The sequence below is a fragment of the Peromyscus maniculatus genome, chromosome 9 (assembly GCF_049852395.1).
Source record: "Peromyscus maniculatus bairdii isolate BWxNUB_F1_BW_parent chromosome 9, HU_Pman_BW_mat_3.1, whole genome shotgun sequence".
Lineage (NCBI taxonomy): Eukaryota > Metazoa > Chordata > Mammalia > Rodentia > Cricetidae > Peromyscus > Peromyscus maniculatus.
Window position 1 is genome coordinate 37723411 of NC_134860.1, and position 26330 is coordinate 37749740.

At 43.2% G+C, this 26330-nt stretch overlaps 1 protein-coding gene across 6 annotated transcripts in view; it reads right to left on the minus strand.

The window, feature by feature from the left end:
- The window catches only part of Lrmda (leucine rich melanocyte differentiation associated), a 1030542-nt gene that overhangs the window by 181206 nt on the left and 823006 nt on the right, over window positions 1-26330 (minus strand). For all 6 annotated transcript variants that reach the window (XM_076544649.1, XM_076544648.1, XM_076544654.1 and 3 more), the window contains one exon: window positions 7338-7428. In XM_076544649.1, the coding sequence (XP_076400764.1) occupies window positions 7338-7428 (91 nt within the window). The remainder of the gene's footprint in view (window positions 1-7337; window positions 7429-26330) is intronic.

The following is a 26330-nucleotide window of genomic DNA, read 5'->3' on the forward strand; positions in this document are numbered from 1 at the left end:
TTCTAGCTCGCCATATTCTTTTTGGAAGGAGACATATTTACTATCACATTTTACATAGATTGTCTTTTGAGGGGGAAAAGGGTCGCCTTTCGCACCTTTCGCTTTACTGAGGTAAGGATACTGTTTGCAGGGGGAGGGGACGCGGAGACCATTGTTTCCCCTCCTTGCTTTGTTTCTGGGGCAGAAGAACCAGATTGGTAGCCTGTCTGCGTCTGTGAGCATACCACAATTCTGCCCGAAGAATAGAAATGAAGCACTCCGCGGGATTGCATGTGAAAAATCATCCTTGGAGGAAAAGGCTAGGAAATGGACTCTTATGGATTTCGTATGCTTGAAGGAGGCTGCTTAAAGTTCCTGGCTAAAGTCCACGCCAGTCTTGGTAATAGTCTAGCAGATTCATCCATCTTCAGATTCCACTTGGCTTGCTCTTCCATCACGGCCGCCCTCCCAGACAGCCAGCACACATTTGCACATCCATCTATATACACTCGGAAGTTTTAATCTACACGACCCTCCATTCCAATCCACCCAGCCCAGCTTGGTGCGGAGCAAAGCTATTGACCCTGCAAAGTAGCAGAGAGATGAATTTGATGACCCAGACTGGAGTTTTTAAACCATTCCAGCAAGGTCTAGAATCAAAGGAAAAGTACAATTTATTCGGCACTTAGTAAAGTCCTTTTACCTGGGAACAGAGCACACACACACAGAAAATAGACTCCCACTGCCACCCAGATGAAATAAACCTGTCAGCTGCAACTGTCAAACCCCGAGTCACCTTCATTAAGTAAAGGAGTCTTGAGCTTCCCCAGCATCTGAGAATTCCACCAAGAATATGCACATAAAAGCACTCTGAAGGAAAGGAGTCTACAGTCATGGGCTCTCTTCAAAGTGTCATCAGAGGAAATCATTTTACAAAATTAGAAAACACTAATAATAGTTCCCCACAAGAAACCAACATACACTTCCCCCTCATGGCCAGGGCTTAGGCATGGCGAGGGGTCTGAAAGGCAAGTCAAGACCTTCTCCCACCTCACAGATCCTTCTGCTAAATGTGTCACTGCCACAGGGAGTGGCTGTTTTTTCTTCTTCTCCCTCATCATTTGCTTTCAAGTCTTTAGCACATGGTCTATGGATAAATTCTGATCTGTCATGTTTGATGAACTTTCAGTAAACAAGTGCCAGTTCATTACTATTATTGCTGTTGTTGTCACCATTACTTGCTGAATACTGAACCCAAGGCACCAATGCCAATTTCGGGTGAAGAAAAATTACCTCATGTGTAACTGTCTTGAAGGAAACAGCCAGAGAATATAGTCCTTAAATAAGTGGGTTACTTTCGTCACAGTCTGAGCTGGGGTGGGTGCTACGTGGAACTGTCACCAGGACCTCGAATGCTTTATTTCATTGTTTCAAATGGGCAGTGATGACCGAAAGGTCACCGGACAAAGAACTACTTGGGGTGGAGCTATGAAGCAAGCCTGAGTAAATATGTCTGTCTGTCTTGTAGCCAGTCTGTGTTGCTGTTGTTTACAGTGTTCATCTCTATCTGTCTCTCACATCTCTTGAGGGCTGGCCTAGAAATGTGGTAAAAATTAAAATAAAGTTAAAAAAGTAAAGAAATTAAAAAAATGAAAAAACTCTTACTGGCCGAAACAGAGAGATTGCTTCCAAATCCTACAGCATCCCCAAGCCTGCCAAATTGTAATGAGCAACTTCATCACCAAGCAAACCCTCTGAGCCTTGCTTGTTGTCATGGAGTTTTGCTGGCCAACATGGCCCCACCCCAAACACCTGTCTAGGCAGACTCTACCTCTTCACAAACATTCATTTAACTTGTATTCATTTCACTTGCTAATTTGATCCGTAGAAGCAAAGCATTGTATTTATGACCTCTCAGAAAATGTATCTCCTCAGATCTTGGACTGAAAACAGTTTTAATAATACAAATGAAAAACAGTCACTGTTTTTCTTTTCTCTTTTGGACAGTACCCTCTGAGCTGCTCCCAGAGATATATGGAAAGATCAACTGCTAAGCAGGAAATGCAATCCACACGTAGGAAATGACAAATGATAACTGATTATGATATTTCCTATGTAAATCATGCTGTGATTGTCCTGGCAATTAAATCTAAACATAAATAGACCAAACACCAAGTTAAGGAAGAAGATGTGCAGCCAATAACTGTGTCTATACAAACAGTGGAGATTACCAATGACCAGTGAGGTAGGATGGTTCTGAATCTTTGGGCAAGTTCTCAAAAAAATTTCCTCATGTTTAGCTTTCCTTCTTTTGCATACAAAATCAAATGCTTAATGTGACAGGTTACTCTAGGACATTTTCAAGGTTGCATAAGCATCAAGGAGAAAAGTGATTGAGGGACACTGAGGGGACTTCCGGTTAATTCACAAAAATGTATATACAGAAGAATGATAGTGACATCCTCAGTGTCATAGCTTTGGGAGACATGAGATGACAGTGGGTAAATCTGGTTAGGTTCCACCTGTACCACCCTCTTGTCAGGGTTTGCAGCTCACTGGAAATTACACTTCCCAGAATCCCCTCCAGTGGATCAGTCAGGGTTAGGGGTCATCCATGAAGAGACATTGTTGTAGGATTTGGAAATCTCAAAATGAGGAGGGGCAGAGTAATGCACACAGTCATAATGTGTGAGGGTGCTTGCAAGTGAGTTACCAGAGAGTCATTGACCTGCACAGGTGCTTCAATGTGAAAACTCCAGCAGAGGGTTCCAAGGTGCCCCTGGGGTCCTATGTAACTTTACTACAACCCGTTAGAACCTACAGCCTCCCTGCTGGTATCTCATGGTGGTTTGGGTACACCTAGCATTGGATATTTCCAGACACTACCTCTCTCTGTATACATTCCTCCATTTCTTTTGACACAGTGTCACAGTTGGCCCTTGGTTCATATGTCCAGTGGGGATGATGAAGGTCAGGAGTAACCTTGGAATCAAGGCACAGAGCTTTGGATAAATCATCTTGTGTCTTTACTGCTCAGTGACTCTGGTCAAACTGTAATAGTTCTTGGCATACCCTTGTTTAATGGGGATGGAAATGTCCACTTACTCCCATACGTTGTAAGAGCAGATTGAGAACAACATGGTCTTTGATTTAAATAGAAATGGTTCCCCATAAGACACAACAGTCTACTCTATATTCATGTGGATTCTACTTCTGATAGCTACCACTTAGACTGGCAATGGCTGTTGTGCTGGAATGTATCCTGTCCACATAACTTATTTCAAGAAACCTTTATCTAACAAATGTGTCGGTAATTTTCATAACGTGGTACTCAGTGAGGACACTACACCTAGGTTTCCGGCAGGTAACAGCAGAGGTTAAGGATATATAGCTCAATGATTATCCCCCACACCCCAACAATACCCTGAAGTCTAGGGCAGTGCTCTGAGAGAAAAAAGAGGTGAGCATCCTACATTCCTACATATTCCAGAACCTGAATCATTCTGAGAATGAAGCCTCTGCTTTGAGAGCATCTGTTCCAAGAAAATAATTGTGTTAGTTCCTTCAATTCACCCCATCCCCCTCCCTACTACTAAAACATCAATGTTTGGCAAACACAGTATTAAATAATATTGTGTTATTTAATATGATAATAAAATAATATTATTAAAATAATCATCCACTTGGAAGTTATGCTTGGTGGTTAAATGGACTCTGGCAATGAGTCAGCAGATAAATGTCTCCCATCCTCGTTCCTTTGAGCTTCTGAAGACAGCATGGTTGAGAGTGGAGGTGAGCAAGGCCAGCCTTTCCACTGACTGGGCCCACCCTTGTCATCTCACAGAGCTATCGAAGACACTGACTCTTCCCCTAGGTTTCATGACTCAGTTTTTACTGAGGGGAGTCAACTTTCTATTACGGTAACAGATACCTGACATAATTATTTTGGCTTACAGTTTGGGGGACCTCAGTCCACGTTTGGCTGGCCGATACAAAGCACAAACCATCATATCATGTCATAGCAGGTACACATGAAGAAGGCCCTCACCTTGTAGCAAAAAGCAAAAGAGAAGAGGAGGAAGAACTGTGGCTTCAATATCCCCTCCTTGCAGGCACGCCCTCCATGATGTGATTTCCTCCTAATAAGCCCCACCACTTAGAAGCTCCACATCTCCTAAAAGGGTCACAGGTTAGTGATCCAGCTTTGAACACATATCCTTTGCAGGATAATGACCCAAACCCAGACAAATATATGGTGAGCACTATGGCCCCATGCTAGGCGTTGTAGGTACAGATGCAAGAAAGTAGGAACAGCATTCTCTACTCCCCACAAAAGCTGGTATCTATAGAAAACTTACCAAACAGGAATGTAGACAGTAGAATCAGAGAAGCCCCGCCCACACCCTGGAGATGTAGCATTTAACCCAATAAAGACCTGAGGAGTCTTTGATAGAAAGGAGGGAGGAGAGCTAGCCTTGCCTCTCACAGGGCTTTTATTTGGGAGTTTAACACACACACACACACACACACACACACACACACACACACACACACACACAGAGGACGGCTCTCACAGAAAGTAGAAGATAAACAATCACATGAGCAAGAGCTGGAAAGAAATGTGCTAAGGGCTCTCAAAAGAGAGAAAACGCAATGCAGCTCAAAGCAGCAAGTTTCAAGCAGGAAGTGGAAAGTTCTGCACATGCCTACTCCTATGATAGATGGTATCCATAGAAGTAACAAACAGAATAGCCCAGTGCCCCACCTCCTGATCATCCACCTCGGCTCAGTTTTTCTTCACGTTTTGCTACCAATCTTGAGCCGTGGATCCTGGGCCCATCAAATTCGACATTGGAAGTTACAGAAAAGGACAAGTGGAAATGGAACCGGCATAGGAAGGCAGCAATTTGCACATGAACATAAACGCCTCTCTGCCAGTTGTTGCAGTTGTTGATGCGGAAGAAAAATAGATTGGGAACTGGGTGGATCAAACTGTTTTCAAGTTCCAGTTCGGACACTGTAGATCAGGCATTTGGAAGGATTCTGGCAGGACTGACATAGTTTGCTTCCATCCTGTGCACGGAGGCTCTCAGAACAGGTACTCACAAGCCATTTCCACTAAGGAATTAATGACTAGCATTCGAATGCTTTGCTAACTTATAATAATGAACACTTAGAATGATAGCCTTAAATGTAAAAACAGCATGGCATTAAGTCATTTCATTTTGGGTACCAAAACACCAATGGCTTTCTCCACGTGGTTATATGTAATTCAGGCCAAGAGGAAGCACAGTGGTTGTGCCATCTCTTGAGCTAGACACTAAAACCACAGCCAACCTTCAGGAGCTACTTTGGCTCTCTCTGTCTTCTTGTGACTATGCACCCAAAGAACACTGTTACATGACACAGTCCTATTTTCAACATTCAACTTTTGAGCCCAGGAGTTCAGAGGACCAAGCAACAAGGACATTAAATATATGGGATATATGGGTGCTACTCCTCAGTAAAACTGGTTTATCGCTTGTTAGATCCCTTTAGCATTTTCTATTTTTTCCATTTTTTTAGGCTGTGATGTCATCCAGGAGTATTGGTGTATAGTCTATCTTAGTAATTTTTGCACATATCAAATGTTACTAAAACTATCCCTAAAACTTGGACTGGAGATGTAGCTCATGATTAAAATATTTGCCTGTACATAGGACACCTAAGTTTGGTCCCCGACATCACAACACAGACACATATACACACACATATACATATACACACATACATACACACATGTGCATATGCACGCACACATACACACACCTTCCTTTATTCCCCCAAGGCTTACATTTTACTACTAAATTAACAGATGACTTGTGACTCATTCTTGAGGAACCCCAATCATCTCATGAGACCCTCCTACTATGAAATCTAAATACCATTGGCAGATATGATCTTTGTAAGTGGACTTGGGGTCTTGGAGACTTCAGACTCCATTCAAAATTATTCAACAGCCTATAGAGTGCAATTATCCTTATCACAGTGCCAAAAAACAATATACTGGTGAAAACCTGAAGCCGATTTTAGAGTGTCTGCATTATTCCTTGTAGTAGTGTTAACTCCGTTACTCTTTCCCCTAATATTGTTTTTTCCTTGGGCATTCCCACCCAAGAGTCCCAAGAGAAGTGTTCCAGACCGTCAGGAGAGCATCCACTGGAGAGACTTGTTCATTCCCCTGGGATATCCATATCCTGGCACCTAGTCCACCTGACTGAGCAAAACTGACTTTCCCAAAGCTGACACTTGATGAAGAAAATCACAGCTGAACTATAATGAGGTCAAAAGTCACGTATAGGAGAGAGAGTTCCACTGATACCCATATACCAGCCAATGCATAAAAGTACAAGTCACAGATTCCTGAAGCTTGACGTGACTCTCTTAATCACTTCCTGCAGACTATTAATGTCCCAGTCATACAGCTCATAAACTGCCACCACTTTTGAAGCTCTTCCAAAGCCTTTTATTCTACCCATACTGTGTCATGAAGATGACCAAGAGAGCCTGTACCTGTTCAGTGACCCCTGTGGGATTTTTACACTGGAGGAAGCTGTGTTTAAAGCGTGCAATGTCCCTCTTCTAAGCCTGCCCTTATTTAACCTTGAAAGACAATTCGCAGTTAAGAAACAGATCTGATCACGGGAGGATATACCAGTAAACACATCAGACCACATGGCCTCTTCCTGCCCTCAGCAGTTCCAGCTCAGCCAGTGACATATTCCTTGGGCCCAGAAGCTGGTTAAGGGACAAGACTTTTTCAAATGATATTCTATGTCAAGATTCTGTTTGCTTTTGAATGAACATGTCAGAGATGCAAAAGGATTTCAATAGTAGAAGAATCACACAAACCAAATTATGTTTTCAGGACCGGAGAAGCCAGCAGAAATCAAGGTTCTTTTGGAAGTTGCCAGGCAAACCGAAGTTCCTTTGAGATGTAATATAGAGTTTACTCTCTTTGAAATTACACATTTCAACTCTTACATTTCCACACATTGCTATTTTAACAAATACTACTGGGTTTCCCAGTGTCTCTCCATGACTATTACTGCATGGAATGGTCTTATAAGTAATTGTTAAATACTATAATCTTTCTGTTTAAAGCGGGAGGTCACAAAATTATACCATGGGTTTATATGTCTCCCCTGCTTATCTGGGTTAAAATCTTTAGGTTTGACAGTACAGATCCAAAGCCTAAAAAAAATCACTAGGCTCCTTGTCATAGGACAGGCACAGTAAGGACCACCAAGCTCCAGAGCTCTGCCTAGCCAAGTATCCAGGTTACACTCACTGACAGCAACAGAAGGCTGAGTTCCTACCTCGGTGACTGGTGAGCTCTCTGGACACAGAAGGCAAGGGTGTGTACTGGAGGTGGTCCTCGGGAGAGGCAGCATCATCCCCACTGGAAGCCTGCAAGGAAAAAGCAAAATGTCACCATGGAGAAACACCAAACGCCACCCACGGGCCCTTGATTACTAAACATATTTCACTGGGATGTGAATTTGGAGAATGGGATCCACTTGGGCCATCCTCTACCTGTTGAGATAGAATTCTAGTTAGCATGACCACAGGCAGATACAGCATTTTGGGGTGCTTCGAGATAGAGGATTTGTTGATGATGTTGTAGTCATCATTGTTGTTAGGCAGAGCTGAAAGGAGAGGAGGAGAAAGAAGGAGCTGAAGGCAGGACGTGCTGTAGACTAATCCTGCTCCAGGCATGCTCCCGGAATTGGGGCAGTGAATGCCGGCTGTAAGCAGACTTCTATGGCCATCACTGAGGATGAGATAGCATAGACCAGGGAATCAGGACTAGCTTATGTGGACCTAGTGGCACAGAGGTGGAAGAAAGTAAAATCCATGTGACTCTGCATCTGGGCTGTGGGTTAAGCATAATATCCACCCTGGAGAAATCCCTCTGAAGTTTGAATTGGGAATATAAATTTAATATTTCAATACAGACTATTTCATACTTCACTGTTTGGGATATTTGTGGATACATAATAAGGTACACTGAAGATGAGACCCAAATCTGAACATGGTATTATTTTATTCCCTGCACATCTTATACACAGAGCCTACAAGCATGCCATATAATAGACTTAGTGTGCCTGCATTTTCTTCTGTGGGGCCAGGAGAAGCTTCCACTTGTGGCATCAGGTTAGTGTTCAAAAGGTTTGGGTGTGCAACTGGTGGGATTTTAGATGTTTTAGACTAGGGATGCTCAGTATGTGTGAGGGTTAGCAATGAGGCATCATAAGCTGGAAGGTTAGCAGAAAGTCAGACTCCATGATAGAGTCTCCATGAGGGCAACCTCTATGACAGAGTGGAACTGGGTACCGATGTAGCTGTTTGGAGGGGGCGGGGCTTTCCCAGGCTCCTGTAAGCAACCCTTCACCTATGCTTGGTAAGGAAGCCCAATGTTCTCATTGATTTAGGGGGAAAAATCATTCAGATTCCCCAAAGAAGATGACATATAGGACGGCATTCTGTTTCATTTTATTTTGTGTCTAATTGTACATCAGCAGCTTTTTGATGGTAACAAATAACTGTGGCTAGTTACCCTGTGGGGAACTGTGTAGAGGGTAGCTTGTGCCTGTGGTGTTAACCCTTTCCTGAACTCTATATCCTTGTGAGCTAAGCAGAGAGAAATTATGACAGCTTTAGAGTTTATGTGCAATGGTACCAGTGGCCAAGACGTCCCCTGAAGAGCCTGGCTACTTTGACACAAAGCATCACCATTATACTTAACTGAGATTTCTAAATTAAATGCAACTTTTTTTTAATATCCGAAAAAAGAACATCTGCTAGAAGTGAAATCCTAAGCTTTCAACCTTTCCAAAAGCCCCATGAAAAAGTAAATTTCATTAATGCCTCATTTTTCTTTCCAGAAGAAGAAATCCATTCTAAGGGGTATGTTTACCTTGCTAGAAGCGGGCCTTCTCTGCAAAGAGATTACCTGTGCTACGGGAATCTGAACTAAGGGCAGATTAGACCTGCTTGCCACGAAGACCCTTTAAACTTCATTTCTGACATTTGAGGTGTTTGATTAAGCAGCTTTCAGGGCAGACTTACAGAGAGAGGTCTGAACAGAGCAAAATTAGAAGCTCTGTCCCTCAGCGGGCTCAGATTTGAGGGAACACTTGTCCCCTCCAGCTGAAAGGCAAGCATAATGAACACACAGGGCATTTAAAGCTGGGCCCCAGTGTATTGGAACCAGACAGAGAAAAGTGTGGCCACAGAGGAAAGTGTTCTTAAAGGGCTTGCTACACCCCCACCCCTGAACACTTGGCATGCTGCAAGTATGTGGACGAGACAGAAAATTAATTAAAATCCAAATCCTACATCTGCCAATTGTCTCTTCCTTTGGCTACTGAGGTCTACTGTGGCCGACATGATACTTGAAACACAGCAAAAGTGTTCTAAACATGGAGGCCTTTCTGTGCTGGCTGAAGGACAGATAAAGGGGTAGGATGGGGACCATCCAGCACACTTCCTCCAAAGGTACCCCAGACTTTCTTTTCACCAGTGTTCCTGCGGCACCTCATCCTTAAAAATAAATAAATAAAACATGGACTCCCAACCCAATAGGAGTGCTGTGGTATGGAATTTTTAAACTTGGATTTTGGCTGTTGTTGATGATGTGATGAACAGCTGTTCCTAAAAAACAAACTGGAAGATACACTACCTTTCAGCAAATACCTCTGACTGTACAAGATATCAGAGTTCTGTAACTGAGAGGAAAGAGACTTAGTCTTGTTTTCAATTGTAGAGAGGACAAGAGTTTTGTAGCTGTCATACAATGTCCAGCACTTAATTACTAGGCTTTTTTGGTGGGATTTATATAGCTCAGTGTTTCAGGAGACTCAACAAATCAAGATTTCAACTACCTGTTCTTCAGCTTGGCTTTTATCAAAATTAAAACCACTGGGCCTTTTCAGTGTGATCCACACATATGTTCTCCACATCTTATCCTCAGAAACACAACTCATAAAAGCCAGGTTAGCATATGAAAGAAACAGACAAGAAAATCCCTTCCCTTTGCACACTATCTGCCAAAGGATAGAAAACTCACCTTGGACTTGAGGCAACACACACATAGCAACTTGAATATGAGCTAAAAGAGGCATAAATAGGCAACATGTACATGTTTTCTTTTATGTGTATTAAGAAGAAATGCCTACGGTAAGAACAAGGAAATCTGGACAAGCCTGAATCTCCAGGACCATAAAGATCCTCCAACCTTTGATTCCTTGCCAGTTTTCCTAAGTGCCGATGGCAGAGATTTGTAGCTTCACATTTTACTTTTATCTCCTGTTAGAGGATATTTGCCATGTCTACAATAAAATATTAGTATTCAAGATACATGAAGAATGTCCTCCGGTCAACAAAAATACATACTAGAAGGCAATGGGCAAAGGAAATGCCAGGGGTTTCAGAGAAGAGGACCCACACAGTCAATAATCAAGAGAGAATTTCCTCAGATTTGCTAACAGGCCATGAGAGCTAAGACAGAATGTGATTCTGCCAGCCATGGTATCATCGGACTTCATTTCCTCATGTTAGAGCACAGAGAAGAACATGAAGGCCAAGGGGAACATGTTGCTGGTTCAAGTGACTTAGAAAGGTGGATGGCATTCCTGAGGATGACACCTGGGGTTGTCCTATTACCTCCACATGTTCACATTTGCCCACTGGTACGCACACACAAATAAAAATATAAGATTCATAAGCTAGAGAAAATTTCACCCACACATCTACAAATAGAAACGTGAGATGACTTTTATTGGTGCATTATTTCTAACAGAAAACGCTGAAATAACTTAAATAACTGTCAATAAGGAGTCAATGAAATAGTATATATTTATATGAAAGGCTAACACTTAGTGTTTAAGAGCAATAAGCCTGGTTTAAAATATCTTAATTCGGATAAGCCTAAAAATTTCTAAAGTGCAAGTGGTCAAATGATAAATATTGCATGGTTTTTACCTATATCCTTATGTGCCCATTTGATTTCCTAATGTGCAAAAATCTCAAAATTATAGCAGATACATATAAAAGTTATGAAAGTCCTTGCCTCTGCCAAGGGGCACAGTAATTAGACTGGAGTTAATTCAGTATGTGTGCTGGTTATTTCTATTGATCAAAGAGCAGGTTTGACACAGAGACTTCAACATATTAAAAAATGACGTCTTTTAAATGGTGGCTATCTGTACCCTTAATGTTTAAACCTTTCCATACTTTTGAAATTTTTAAAAATTAAACATAAAAACTAACAATACAAAGACTCCCATTTCTAGTCCATGCAATCTTCTATTGAGATCAACCCCAAGTGATGTCCTACCTCTTGTATAATGTAGACTAATGTCATCTCAGGTTGTGATTGTGATAAATATATCTCATTTGTACTTCTCATAAAGCTGCTGAATATGACCCATAGAATGAACAAAAAAAAAAAATTGAGTAATGGCAAAGATGTGTTCCAGATTCCAAGGCTTGAGGTGTTTATCCCAGCCTTGCAGGAGACTCGCTGAAGATCTACCCATGCACTGGGAGGGTCCCTTGAGTGTTCATTCACCCATTCACAATAGGAGAGTCGCTAACAACATTTTAAAAATCACAGCAGTAATGGTTAATGGGCACTAACACATTGTAGAAGGCAATTTCCATCAAGCAAGAGGTGTCAGGTCCAAAGGAAGCTCCATTTCCCCAAATTTGGGCAGTCAAACAAAGGCCAGCATTCCTCAGGACCTTGCCAGGCAGGTTCCCCTCCACTAAAAGGGCCCATTTCCCTAATCACCAGCAGAAATGACAAATGGCAACCTGTGGTCTCTTAGCATACCAAAGCCCATGCGGGCTCCCTCAGTATGGCAAGTACCAGTTACACATTTCGGAATCTATGTTAGCACCCTAGCCCTTCTCACCTCCTCTCCTACCCTCAACATTTCCAGCTCATGGACTTCTCTCCCTTCAGCTACTCATTCTCCTTATAACTCTGCTATTTCAGCCATTCACTCTCTTGTTGTCTCTGTCTGTCTTCATCTCCTACCCCTCCGCCACTCTCCCTCCCCTTCTCTCTCTGCTCTGCTCCTGCTTCTCACCCAGCCTGGTCCAGTTCGCTGGCCATATTCAGCCTGCTACTTTTCTACCTCTGCTCTGGACTCCTCCAGATGCCCCTGGCTGTTCTCTCTCTCTCATATCTACAAGAAAAACTTCCCCCTTGACCACACCACAGAGTGGCCGGCTATGTCATCAGTGTGTACGGGAGGGAGGCTGGAGCTTTGAGAACTCTGTTGGAAAAGGTTCAGTGAAAGTCCAGAACATTCTAGGAGAGACTTATAGAGTGAGGATCTCTAACAGTGACCACAGGAAACAAAAGTGCTTGGGTAACTATGTGACATTCAAGACCCTTCCCAATGAGCACTGTGACAGCTGCAGCTCAGGGCAGGCATTCGTGACCATCTTGGTACACACAGGGAATGCCATGCCGAGTACAGGAGCAGAGATTTTTGCAGGCTCCAGGACAAGGAGGGGGCAGCTCCAAACTTGTTTAATAGCCACAAATCTCTGACTATTTTTCACAAAATACCATAGAAGACCACAGCTCCACAGCTCATCCCCCATCACTCAGCTCAAGTGGAGTTCTTTGGTATGCTCACTCACCCCTAAATCATAAGCCACATAAAGTGATCCCGGGGCTGGGAAATTTGTCAGCCTCTTTCAAGTAGAAGTAATCTTCACTTCTCATCACAATTCATTCCCTGAAACCACAGCAGAAAGCTGACTCCTCTAAAAACATTTAGTTTTCTTCTCCAGAGAAAAAAGCACTGATCATTTAGTTATCAAATATTTAGCAATCATCTACTGGAGGCCAGGCCTGTGCTGAAGATATCAAGAAAAACAAGATGAAGAATGCAGTTATATTCCTGGCATATCAAAAAAATTATACCATGATTAATACGGATCATAAAGAGTCATCAGCTCCTACCAGGACTCTCATAAATACTCTAGTTTGACAGCCACACATGGCAACTACAATCATGTCTGTACGTGTTTCTTACTCATGCTACGGGTGAGCTTTCAAAAGTATCGATACGGACTTTTTTAAATGAACTGTATGCTCTTAGTCCTTGTACTCAACTTACTCCCAGGAAAACAAGAGAAAGCCAAGGCATGGTGGTTGACTAAATATGACACTTTAAAGTCAAAGATAAGGCTCTAGTTTAGCAGTTCTCAACCTGTGGGTCATGACCCCCAGGGGGGTCGCATATCAGATATCCTGAATATCAGATATTTACATTATGATTCATAACAGTAGCAAAATTACAGTTATGATGGAGCAACAAGTAATTTTATGGTTGGGGGTCACCACAACGTGAGGAAGGGTATTAAAGGGTCGCAGCATTAGAAAGTTGAGAACCACTGCTCTATATTGTCATTGTAGTTTAGCCTACACAGGTGAGAATTGGATGATCAGGATCAAAGGGACAATGTCACAGAAGTGAAGCGCCATCCTGAAGGCTGAAGCTTCCAGCCTTGTTTACAAGGGACACCACCATGCCATCTAGCTTGAAGCAAGACTTTCAACATCAGTGATGGAAGTATGGGATGGGGATCATTGACTGCTTTGAGATGAGGAACAGTTAGGTCATACCAACAACAGAAGTCAAGTAAAGGAGTGGGAAAAACCATTAGGTGGGGATTCGATTTTAACTCACCACTGAAAAACCAAGAGGGAGGGAAGAATCCGGCAGAATCCGGACACTTAGCTGAGAGAGGGTGAGGAGAGTGGTCCAGGTCAGAAGTGGGCAGGGAAAAGCAGGAGGGCGACTGTGTCAAAGGCCCCTCTAGAGAATGAAAGCCCTTTGAAGCTAACTGCCTGAAGCATTCCAGTTGATTCTATCTGATCTACAGGGGCTTTAGTTCTGCCTGTAACCCCAGAGGGCATCTGGCTGGGAACAGCAGTTCACAAATATTTATAGAGAGCAAGAGCAGTGGGAGAACAGATCCTGAAAGGGAAGAATGGATGGTGGCTCTGGGTTTTTGTGAACTGCTTCTTAATCAACTCATAGAATGAGAATCATAAAGAACTTCTCCATCTTCCAAAACATGTTTAGCAGCTGCTTATTCAAATGAATAAAAAAAATAAAAAAATCTAAATATTAGATAACAAAACAAACAGCAAATTTTCTTATGATGAACAACAAAAATATTGTAAGTACAAAGGAGACAGAAATGCACACCACATGTAGAAGCCAGAAAAACAACCTCTGGTGTTCTTCAGATACCATCCGGAGTTTTTTGAAGAGAGAGGACTACTGTTCACTGGCTTGGAACTCACCTTGGAGGCTGATCTGCTGGCCGGGAAGCCTGAGGGGTCTGCTACTCCAGTCCCCAGTGATAGAGCTTCAAGTCTGAGACATTGTGTTCAGGTTTGTTTAAATGTGTATTCTGGGGGATCAAATTCACATCCCCGCGCTTGTAAGCCAAGCATCTTCACAGAAGAAGCACGTTAGGAGTCAGAGCTGGAGAAGACAGACTGGAAAGCAGGAGGACAAAGTGTGACATGGGGCTGGCATTTCTTCAGCACATACTAGGAGTTTTTGAACTAGTTGGCTTTCTGGTGTGCACGTTGTATCCTGTTATTAACCTCCTTTGAAAATTTTGAAAACTGAGACAAATAAAATATGGAACCCATCCAAGGTAATGTGGCTCACAAGTAAATCCTAGGGAGAGAGAATAAGTTGGACTGGCCCCAAACTAAACTGTTCCCCCGTACCTACACCCTTTCTTGGAGGGAACCTTCAGAGAGTATGAGCACCTCCTTCCTGCCTAATGCACCGCTCCACCTCCATCACTGGCCACTGGCCCGTTTGCTACAGTCTCGTGTAGAACTCTGGAGCTTACAGTTTTGGAAGCCAGGTCCTAAATTAACAGTGAATGTCTTATAGCGCCTACATAGGCAACTCCTCAAAGCACTGAGAAAGGATTATCAATAAAGAGGAATTTATTAATAGGGTGGGTGATTTTAATAAAAGGAGAACATCCTACTTAGAACCAACCATAACCTACCCAAAAAAGTAAGAGGGAGCAGTGGTCAGTGCTGCAGCTTGTTAATTCTTGCTGCTGATCTTATTTGTGTAATACACAGAAACTGGAGCCTTCATGTGGTATGCATATCATATTTCTTGAGAGTAGTTATGTGCCAGGCATTTTATAGACATTCTTTCATCTGTCTCTCTATAGCCCAGGATGCAGTGCACCTCTTACAACCATTTTACAGATAAGACAACTGAGATTAAAGATGGGGCAGACTATTTACCAAATAGCACCCAGTTGGCCCATGAAGAGTTTGGAAGTCTGAGCAACACATTCTGATTTCCAGGGCCAGACGACAGCACTCTACAGTGAACCTGATATTCAAAGGTGCCTGAAAAGACATCCCCCCTGGGTTTACTTGGTATGTATAGGAAAGCAAGTACTATATTTGTAGTGAACTACAGTTCAACCTATGCAAAACGCAACAGTTTTATATAGAGATAGATAAATAAAACTGCCATCTTATCTGGCAATAAAATGATTAACAGCACTATGAAGGCATAGGAGTACTTCGGATCTGTCTGGCCTTGGAGGATAATACGAAATGGTTTGCTGGACTCAGCCTTTGCCAACTCATACAAGGCAATGGCAAGTTTTCACAAATGTTTTGGGGCCACTGTGAAACAGATATTTAAACTTAAATTTTCATTTACCTGCAATTGAATACTTGATCTTAACAGCTAAGGTAACACGGAAAAATTCATCACTTCCTAATTCTACACAACATTTTACTATTATTTATGCTCTTGAACTTATCCGGGCCTGTTGTAGCTATCTGGTAGTCTCTCTCTTCCCAGTTCCCCAGTGGCATCACTTTGGTGGCTCAGTGTGGGTTAGCACGACAGCCTTGGAAGGGAAAAACTGCACATGGTGCAGATTAGGGTTTGATGTACCGGCTGCTGCTTTCCTAAATTTAAGAAGGCAATGGAGGAGATATTAACAACACAGGTTAAACACAGTAGGGTGCTGTATCTATATCCATTAGTTATGAATAATACAAAAAAAATCTGAAGAAATAGCCATCTGATACCCAAAAGCCATTTCCAACTTGGTAAAGTAGCGGCTGGCATTGATGAATGAGTAACGCTGCGATGTGCTCATTAAGATAAAGGACTAAACAGCAAGCTGCATGCCTGTCGGGCCACTCTTGTTATCAATTACAACCACAGATAGAGGCAGCAGATACCAGAGTTGGGCCCAAATCATTCAGAGCAGCTGAGAGAATCAAGTAGCTGTACAAAAATTACAGTCGAATATTAGATACTTAACTTCTACCAGCTGTGTTACATCTATCTGTTAGATAAATTACAATACAATACATGTATGTACACGTATGAGATACTCAGACATTTTACACAGAGGCCTTGTTGCTAAGCATTCACTCCTATACCTTATATACAACTTTTATCCAGTAACATAGAAAGCATGTTGGAAAGAAAACAATAACAACAATAATAATAATACAACTAATTAAGCTTCAAGGATTCTACCTTGGACTTAAACAAAGCTTGCATATGGTCTTCTACATTGTCTCTGCTCAGTGTTGCAAGATTTAGAGCTAGGGTCCATTTGGCTGTGTGATTTTAGGCTTTTTACTTAAATTCTTTAGGCCATAGTTTTTTTGACAGTAAAATACAATGATAAAATAGTTATAAGCAGGAGCAGGAGGGAGAAGCCAAGATATAGTAAATATTTCTGGGTACTTTGTGCCTGGAACTGTGTTCAGCACTTTCCAAGTATTAATTCATTCAGTCTCCATCAGGACCCTACAGTTATAACTCCCAGTTTGGTTTACTTTCCAAGTATTAATTCAGTCTCCAGCAGGACCCTACAGTTATAACTCCCAATTTGGTTTTATAGATGAGGAAGCTGAAAACCAGCCAAATTAGGAAATTTAACCAAGACCTCACTTAGGTTCTTGAGTTACCTTAAGTGCCAGAGCTGAGGTTCACATCCAGGCAGTTTGCCTCCAACGGCCACTGCCTGGACTAGTGAAATGCTGGGTATATTCTTCCCAAGGAAAGTCAGTGTCAAAGAAAGAGGCACTGATCCCCACTACCACTTGTGCAATACCACCTTTGTGTTTGTTTGTTTGTTTGTTTCTCTGACTTGGTACCCCTACAACTAGACTCAACGGTTTCTAAGAGACAAACACACACAGCTTTTTCTCACCCTTCACATCAGTCACAGGGTCTTGCGGAAACACTTACTCCATGAATCTACTTTACTTCTCACTTATTGAACAGCAAAGTATACCTGGAGTTCTTCTGAGAGTAAAATTAGTGAGACCCACCCCCACAACCTGGCAATCAAACTTGGTCTACAGATGCATTGCCTAACCGCAAGGTTTTAACCATCTCCAGCCAGTCACCAGCAATGGCATTTCCCATCTGGCTTTGTAGGGCTGTCGTAGAAATAATATTGTGTCATGGTAGTCCTACAGGCATGATTTATTTTGGCTTAGAAGAAGGAACTTGCCTCATGTGTCTCTCTTCCTCTCACAGAGGTTTTTATTTTTATTTTTCCCCCTTCTTCTCAAGGGCTGAGGGTCAAGTTCTGTCCTTGGAACCAAAGCAGTTTTCCAAAATGAGGTGAAGCCAGCTCTGTCAGGCTGGGCCAGATCTGCTGTCAGAGCCTTCCCAAATACATCAGACCTTCTGCTTGTAAAAATAAATTGATACCAATGCACGAAATTTATTAGGAGATGACAGCCCGGTTCATAATGGAAATATGGAGAAAACATCATCCTTCAAAGCTGACAGTTTATCCATCATGCCTCAGATTCCTGAGATAGAAGCAGACGCTGTCACATGCAATCCGCTGAGGACACGTCTTCTTGGGTTTCCTTATGACAGGAAACTGAAATAATCCAGAAGAAGGGAAGGACTTGTACTGCCCTTAATATGCTTGGCCATATATTTTCAGCATTACAGAAGGACCATGTGGCCAAGGCAGTGAGTGATGGCGGAAGTCAGGCAGTTGGAACCCTCAAAGGCCTCTCCTTTTCTCTCAGGGGCAGAGGTCACAGAGGGCTCTGTGCCTCTGTGAGTGACACCAGTGCCCTGCTATGCATAAGCAAAGCCAACAGGTGGCAGAACAGTCCTGAGGACAGGCCATAGCTGGCTCTGACGTTTGGGGACCAGGTCATCTTGCCCTGCATATTCTGCCCAGATTTTTATATCTCCTGATAAACTTGAGACAATTCAAAAGAGCCATTCTAATGGTGGATCAATGCAAGAATGTTTCTGGGATCACAAGGGGCCTAATTCTCTGCAAGCTTAATGAGGCAACCCTCTGAACCTTGCATGAAATAATTGTGTGCTGTATTCAAAGCTCTCTTGGAAAATATAACCGTGGTAGTAAATTAGGATGATATGAACATGGCATTAGAGGAGAAAAACATTTCATTGTCAGTTTTCTGAGATTTAAACACATTTATATTTCAGGCTTCATTCTTTAGAGGTTTAACTCTAAAGTTATTACAGCTAGAAAACTTCTAACCAATTTATTTTTAAATATTGATTTGTGTACTTATTTTTTTGTGTATGTGTACATGTCTTCATGAGTTTATGTGAACCCTGTATGAGTAGGAGCCTATAGAGGCCAGAAGAGGGCATCAAAGCCCCTGGAATTGGAGTTACATGTAGTGTGAGCAGCCATGTGGGTGCTGGGAACTGAACTCAGACCCTCTGCAAGGGCAGTAAGTGCTCTTAACCACTAAGCCATCTCTCTTGAGCCTCTAGGAAGCTTTTTAAATGAGATACATTCAAACCTTTCAAATGCAGATTCCTTACAATAAAAGAAAGCTATCAGTAGGAAACAAATCTAAACAAGGTAAGGACAGCCTAAAAGGCCTTTTAGTCTATTTTTAAAAGATTTTCTTTCTATTTGTGTGTGTGTGTGTGTGTGTGTGTGTGTGTGTGTGTGTGTGTGTGTGTGTGTGAATGTATGCCATGTGTGTCCAAGGAGGGAAGAAGAGAACTTTGATCTCTCAAAGCTGGAATTGTCCGTGGTTGTAAGCTCCAGAGGGAGGTTCCCGAAATGAAGGAGGAGCCTTTCCCAGAGCAGCAAGTGCTCTCCTCCACAGAGCCATCTTTCCAGCCCTCACCTTATATTTTTAATCCAATCTTTATATTAGGGGGGAGAATCTTAAAGGTTCCATTTAAATGTGAATGAATAATAACTGGGTGTAGTAGCTCTTGCCTGCAAACCCAACTTTGGTAAATTGATAGAAGGGGCGTGGTTAAAAGTTCAGAGCCAGTCCTAACTATACAATGAGATAGATTTATGTCAAAAAAATCTTATCACAGTGGGTGTTGGCGAGTCACCTTGGTGGATAAAGACTCCGGCTGCCAAGCCTAACAAACTGAGTTCAATGTCCACAGGGACCCGCATGCTGGAAGTTGTCTTCTGACCTCCACATGTACACCACAGTGCATGTACAGACACATGCATGAACATACACAGCCATAGACATAAATAAATGTGACTCTCTAAAACTCGTTAGACAGATTGACGCTTGCTGTGGCTCTACTCACAGTAGCTAGGTCATGGAAACAGTCTAGCTGTCCAACAACAAAGGAAGAGGCAACGAGAGCATGGAGTGTACACACACGGAACTTTTTAAGCCGTCAACCAGAAGGAGGTTAGATCGTTAAGGGGCGAATGGACGCAACTGAAGTAGTCTCAGAAAGACAGACGTCGTGGTTTCCCTCATTTGTGGATCGCAGAGTTCGTGCAGATGCAGACAGCCATGTATGTACAGATGATACGGAAGAGGAAGTGAAACTAACTAGGAGAATAAACAGGACCAAGGGGGGGAAGGAGGTGAGAAAGGGGGTAACAAGAGGCTCTGGTGGGAGGGTTCCAAGTACACTGTCCACTTCCATAGGAATCCCCCTATGACTCAGAACTAGGTACAGTGAAAATAACCAGACCAAATTAGAAAAAAAAAACAATGACTAAGGTACAAAGGCTCTTTGATGTCAGTGACTGACTGGTTAAGTCATGGAGACCATCGGTACAGTTTTGTACTGATGTTTGTACTCATCTTTGCTGTGTGCTGTGGCTCTGAAAAGGACACGTGTACGCTGTGTGCTTCACTTCACTCCTCAAAACACATCCCCGAGAACAGCAGGGGACCCATGCCACATCATGGTTAAGTCCTTATTCATAGGTATCGGTGCTGAAAATATGCAAGTGGATCTATCATTCTGAGACACCCCCCCCCCCAGATCCTTCATTCCATCTCTGAATAAGGAAAATGAACTTCTAATTGCTCGTGTTTGTTTCCACCAACCTTCTCGAATCCCTGTTTTAAGAAAGGCCTGAAACTCTGTTGACTTCCCGTGTCCAAACTAAACAGCGCTGCCTTCCCCTTGGCTTCCTCTGTGAGCACACGCCAGCAGGACTGCACATTCACCCAGAGTTTATTTCAGCGTTGCAGTGGGAAACAAGCCATTTTTCAGTTTGATGAATAGGATCAGTGTCTGCCTTTTAACCAAAAATGTGACCTTAAATGTGATGGATCTCACCAGAAGGCGCATTTTCAAATTATTTTTCTATTGGAGGTTTATGAATATCGTTCCCCAAATTATTGTGACAGCTGCGGGCGGGTGCTGTGTCGCAGACCGAGCAGCGCAGGCCCAGAACCCAGACCTCATGGAATGGGGCGCTCACTTCTGAAATGAGGAAAGGTACAGGAAAGCAAGCAAGCACCACCCCAGAGGGAGGAAAGCAAAACACAACTCTCTTGAGCCTTAAGCAACAGAGGACTAGTCCTGCAAGGCAGCTGGAATCTTGACTTTTCTGCTGCCACCATTTCTGTTTCCAGATCATTCTAAATTGGGGCGGAGAAGGCTGAGATTCTGACAGATTCTCCAAGAGGACATCTGATGTATCTTCCTTATTAAAGATGACAGAGTATAATTGATGGGCCTGGTACCTCGCCAATTCCAACTTTCTTCTTTTGAGAATGCTGTTTAATGCACGGACATTATTTTTGGACTACTGAACGCCAGAAAATAATGAGCTGGCATTCAGCTTTGGTGAATAGGACCCTGAATTTTCATCTAAAAGCAGTTTTGAGTTATGGCTGTAGATAAGGTGTAACTGTGCACGGGAATTTTATCCATGTTTCTCCCATGAATCATGAATGAGGGAAAAAATTACAGTCTAAATTGCACTTAAAAGGAATAAAGTCTTTTCATGTCATACATGATTTATCAAAATGATCTCATTTTAAGGGGACTGTGGTGTATCTTGATTAATCGCATTAGGACGCGTGATGAATGGCCTCTTTAATGGTAACACAGGATTTATCGGCAGCATCCCGACTGGAACCACTAGGGTAAGAAGTAAAATATACAATAGATAGCTAATGTAGATAGGGCATCAGTACTGCCCTGACTTGTTTTAAAATTATACCCGGAGCCTGGTTGCCAGGACACTGTGAAACCCAGCAGAGGAGGGGAAACATGCCTCACCCACAAACTCGGGGAGCACAGCGAAGCCAGTCAGTCCGCCTTCTGTAACTTGTTGCATGATAAGTACAAATCCCTTGGCTTGACCATAACCAAGGTGCTGTCTGGGTAAACGTGTTAAACTTTGTACACTCCCAGCAGCAGCAGGGGGACACTGTCTTTGGGGAGCAGCGTTCTTTGCGCTATCTCCCTATTTCAATATCCTCTTTACATTTCACTTTAATATCCTAAATGCCCTGAAAAAAAAAAAAAAAAAAAGTCGGCTCCTGCTAATTTCCTCCAAGGCCGACAGATCAGAGGCTTGCCTCGAAGTATTCCTTTAGTGCCCAGGAGACCCCCTCATAATCCTGCTGCTTGTCTGCAATTAATCCTCTGAGCTGCGACATTATTATTGCCACCACCCACAGACAGAGGAAGCTCCGACCCACTGGACTCTGGCTCCCGAGGAGGCTTCAAAGGTGCCAATCACACCCGCCTCCCAAAGGTGCCTGCTGTCAGCCTCAGAGGTTCCATCCTCCCCACTGATCAAACATTCTTCCTCAGAAGATTAATTCAGAGTCCCCGCCCATTTCCTCCCATATCCTCTTTCCCTTTTCAGTTTACCCAATGATCCATCCTGGCCTCCAAAAGGGAAGCCACGGATAATAGAAGTCCTTTCAAAACAAAAGCTGGGCAGAGGCAAACTTAAATCCCAGCTGTTATCAACTTAAAAAAAAAAAAAAACATTTAAACACCTTAAGGCAGGGAGGATTAGGGACTGGCCTGAAAGGCCATTCTTTGATCAAAGACCCCAAGACTTTACACAAACAGAATCCCAAGGCGATGGAGGGCACTTCACAATTCTCTGAAGGCAGAATTGATTTGTTGGACCGCAGGGTTTGGGACTGGTATAGAAGCCCCACACACGCGTGTGCTCTTCAGTGCCCGTGTGTGCACCCCCGGGCCCAGTGACTTAGAAATCATACATGTTTTCCTTCCTATGTCTCAATTGAAGCCGTGGCTTGCAGGTTCAGACACAGCGGTGGGGAGATGGTGTGGGGAAAAGGAACACGAGAGGACATGTTGGCTGTGTCTGATACACGTCAGGGAAGGTGAGGAAAGGATAAAGCCACCATTGTCCCTGGGTGGAGCAAAGGTGCCATCTCCGGTCACTTAGCAGGGAGTCGTTTCCAGAGATGGAAGAAATATTGGGAGGAGAACAGCAGTGCCTTTGAGGGCCAGGCAGCTGTCCATCCCTTCCTATCTGTCAGGACCAGAGGGCCAGGACTGATGCAGAGACAGAATTAACATGAAGGATGAAAGAATTACTGAAAACCAACATTCAGATCCAGGAGCATGTCCTTAAAGAAAGGAGGTGCATGCAGAAGGTTTTTGTTTGGCACTTTGGAAGTTTTGTGGAGAGACTGACTAATAGTTTTTGTTTTTGTGTTTTTCATAGTACAGAAATAGAAGTTACACATACTTAAGAACTGTTGATGACTATGTCACCATGGCAACCATTTACCATCTATCCAGAGTGGGTTACACAGACTCCCATGTCCAGCAACCCAGGAGAGAAAAGATCACTGTTTGGGTCATAGTCAGTGAACTCCAATTCAACATGCATCAAGGAAATTAGTTCCCAGGAAAATCTGGGAATCCATGGTCTGTTTGAGTTGCATGCCCATCTCTGAGAAACTAAGCCCTGCTCCAGTGAGATTCGATCACATGACTGGGAGTAGTGACTGCCCTGTCTCAGGATACAGATGATTAGGAGAGGATGATACAGTGGTTCCCTAGAGGTACACCTAACTGTTCAGAATCTAGTGTAATGAACACCAAAGAGGCCAGAAGAGCAAGTTCCCCTTCGACAGCAGACTGCCTTTTACATAAGGCTTTCAAGTCCCTTCCTGCAGCCCAGACGTTGAAAGCATCTTATTGTCATATTTGGACCACAGAGAATCCGTTGTACAATAGGCCAGTCTTCAGTCTTCCATATCCAGAAAATACTTCCCCACAGCTCTTGCACAATTTTATACTTCCCAGGCTCTCAGTCACAAACAGCTTTTGCGCACAATTCTTCTTTAATACACTTGGGGAGCCCACAGAAGATTTAAAATGGAAATAGTCATTTAAAGGGAACAGAAGAAGGGAGGGAGGGAGAGCAGCTGCTTAGCTCAACATGAGAAAGAGACCAAATGGGTCAAGAACTGAGTCTCTGCACGCAAGCACGCAAGCCCGCAAGCCCGCACGCAAGCACGCAAGCACGCACGCACGCACGCAAGCACGCAAGCACGCAAGCACACACACTGAAATTCTGCTCAGCTTACTTTACGTTAGTCAGACATTCCATGCAGGGTTTAATGGTTAACTGGCAGGCACTGAGCAGTTTCTACATGCATCCCTGGAGCGAGTCAGAGATGTCATTCTGTCCACACTAGGGACAGATAACACAACAGAACACATGACAATGGGAAAGAACAGCCCAGGGAACTCCCTTGGGGGTGTGGTGGGGAGGGGCATTCAGAAAAGTCCCTTTTTTGTATATAAAAAAAAATAATCAACATCAACTTCAAATGTCTAGGGAAATGGTTTCTAAAGTACTCCATTCTCAAAGGCATGTCCCTGTCATTCTGCCCCCCAGACACACCCTCCTCCTACCTATCCAGCCTTTCTTAAAGAGATTCAAGGATACATTCTCTGATTGAACTCCAAACCCAGGACCATTGATTAAAGTCTTTGTGGTCAAGAACCACAGGTCCTGGGACACTCAGAAGAGTCCCTGATGATCTTGGCATGTATAAGGGAGGAGTTGAAACTGGGATCCTAGCAGATGCTGGACCCCTTACAAAATATGGCATGTATATCCTGGTAAAGACTCGAAGGAAACAGGCATGGTTTAGGAATTTAGCAGTTTCTTCTATGGCAACCCAGGGTGGGCAATGTAACACAAATTTCTAAACAGTCTTAATAATTAAAAAAAAAATCCCAGAGCCAGATATTGGGGTGAACGCTGAAAGATTAGAGAAACAGAACAAGTCACAGCCAACTTCACCTTGCCAACTCCTCAGCCGATCCTGTTTCCACGAATCCTCAGACTGAAAGCCTGAGTCCTCACTGGAACGGATCTCAGCTGAACTGCTCAAAAGCCTTCTAGGAAATCCTCAGCCCAAGAGCCTCTGAGTCCTCACCCAAAAGAGTCTTAGTTGAACTGCTTAAAACTTCTAGGTCTTAGTTCTCACACCTTATATACCTTTCTGCTTCCTGTCATCACTTCCTGGCATTAAAGGTGGGTGTCCTTCCCAAACAAAGACATGAGATTTCAAGTGCTGGGATTAAAGGTGTGTGCCACCATGCCTTGCTCTCTTCCCATTATGGCCTTGAACTCACAGAGATTCTGATGGATCTCTGCCACCCGAGTGAGAGAATTAAAAGCATGTGTGCCATCACTGTCTGGCCTCTATGTCAAATCTAGTGGCTGTTCTGTTTGCTGACCTCCAGATAAGTTTTATTGGGGTGTACAATATATCAACCACAGGACCACACCCCAACGTCTGATTAGGCTGCTAAACCATCCTACGCTAGAGCTACCCACATGGTCTGTCTACACTAGGACAGCTAAACTCTGAAGTAGCCGCATGCAGCTTGATATTCAGGTCAGGAACTTTCAACGGACCACAAAATAGGAGGATATATGTACAAGTATTGATTGCATGGGGGAGGGCAGAGACACAGGTGCTGACTGCAAACACAGCCACGCTTTGTAAGAGTAATATCGGTCCCTAATTTGTGAATTTCCCTAGATAAGGACTCCACTCTTCTAGATAGAGGCTCTATAACATCAAGCATTTACTTTTACACTATGGCTTTTTAGTACTCAATCTTGTTCTTCCCGTGGAACAGAATCTAGCAAATGGTTTCAAAGATAAAGAGTTGCTTGAAAATAGCCTTCAAAATACGTTTTTTTGCTTCAATCGTTAGAGCATTCTTTTTTTTTCCTAAATGATCTGATAATCGATCACAAATGCACAAAAAAGCATTCTATGTGAGGCTGAGGCCAGCCTGGTCTACAGAGAAATATCCAGGACAGGCTCCAAAATGGTGTAAGGGGGGGAGCGTTCTGGAAAGAGGCAGTCTTGATTTGTTCCATACTATCAAGAGTTGTTGACTCCCAAACTTTCATTCATCTAAACATGTATGTGTAAAGCTATTTCCTTGAGATAGACCAGATCCAAGGAGCTAACTCCAGCTTGGGAAAGAACCAAGTCGCAACACGATGAAGTCGGCTGGGCAGCATGTCTACTCATTCCTGCAACTTCATTCTTCCTGTGGCCAAAGAAAAATGGACTGGTGTTTCAAAGCTGTATTTCCTAAAGCAACACCACCATGTGCCTCTCCAGTCTGCAGATCCAGAATACACCCTGGGACAGTTGGAGGCTTGGAGGCCCCCCTTTTGAGCAATTCCATTCTAGGATGTATGTGGTGCTTAAGGGAGACTCGCCATCAAACATAAATGAGAGAGAAGGAGAGAAGGGAGGAAGGAAACCAAGGAGAGGAGGGGTGGGGTTTGGAAGTCATTTTCTTCCGATCACTTTTCCATTCAGAAAAACCATTCTTAAATACTTTTCCTGACCTGATTCTACTGTCTCGACTGCATTTTGCTGTAGCTACAAGGCAGGGAGGACCCGTATGTTCTTCCCCTTTCATTCACACTCAGGTTTGGAAAGGTAAACATGGCCACGGAAACCCAAGGCC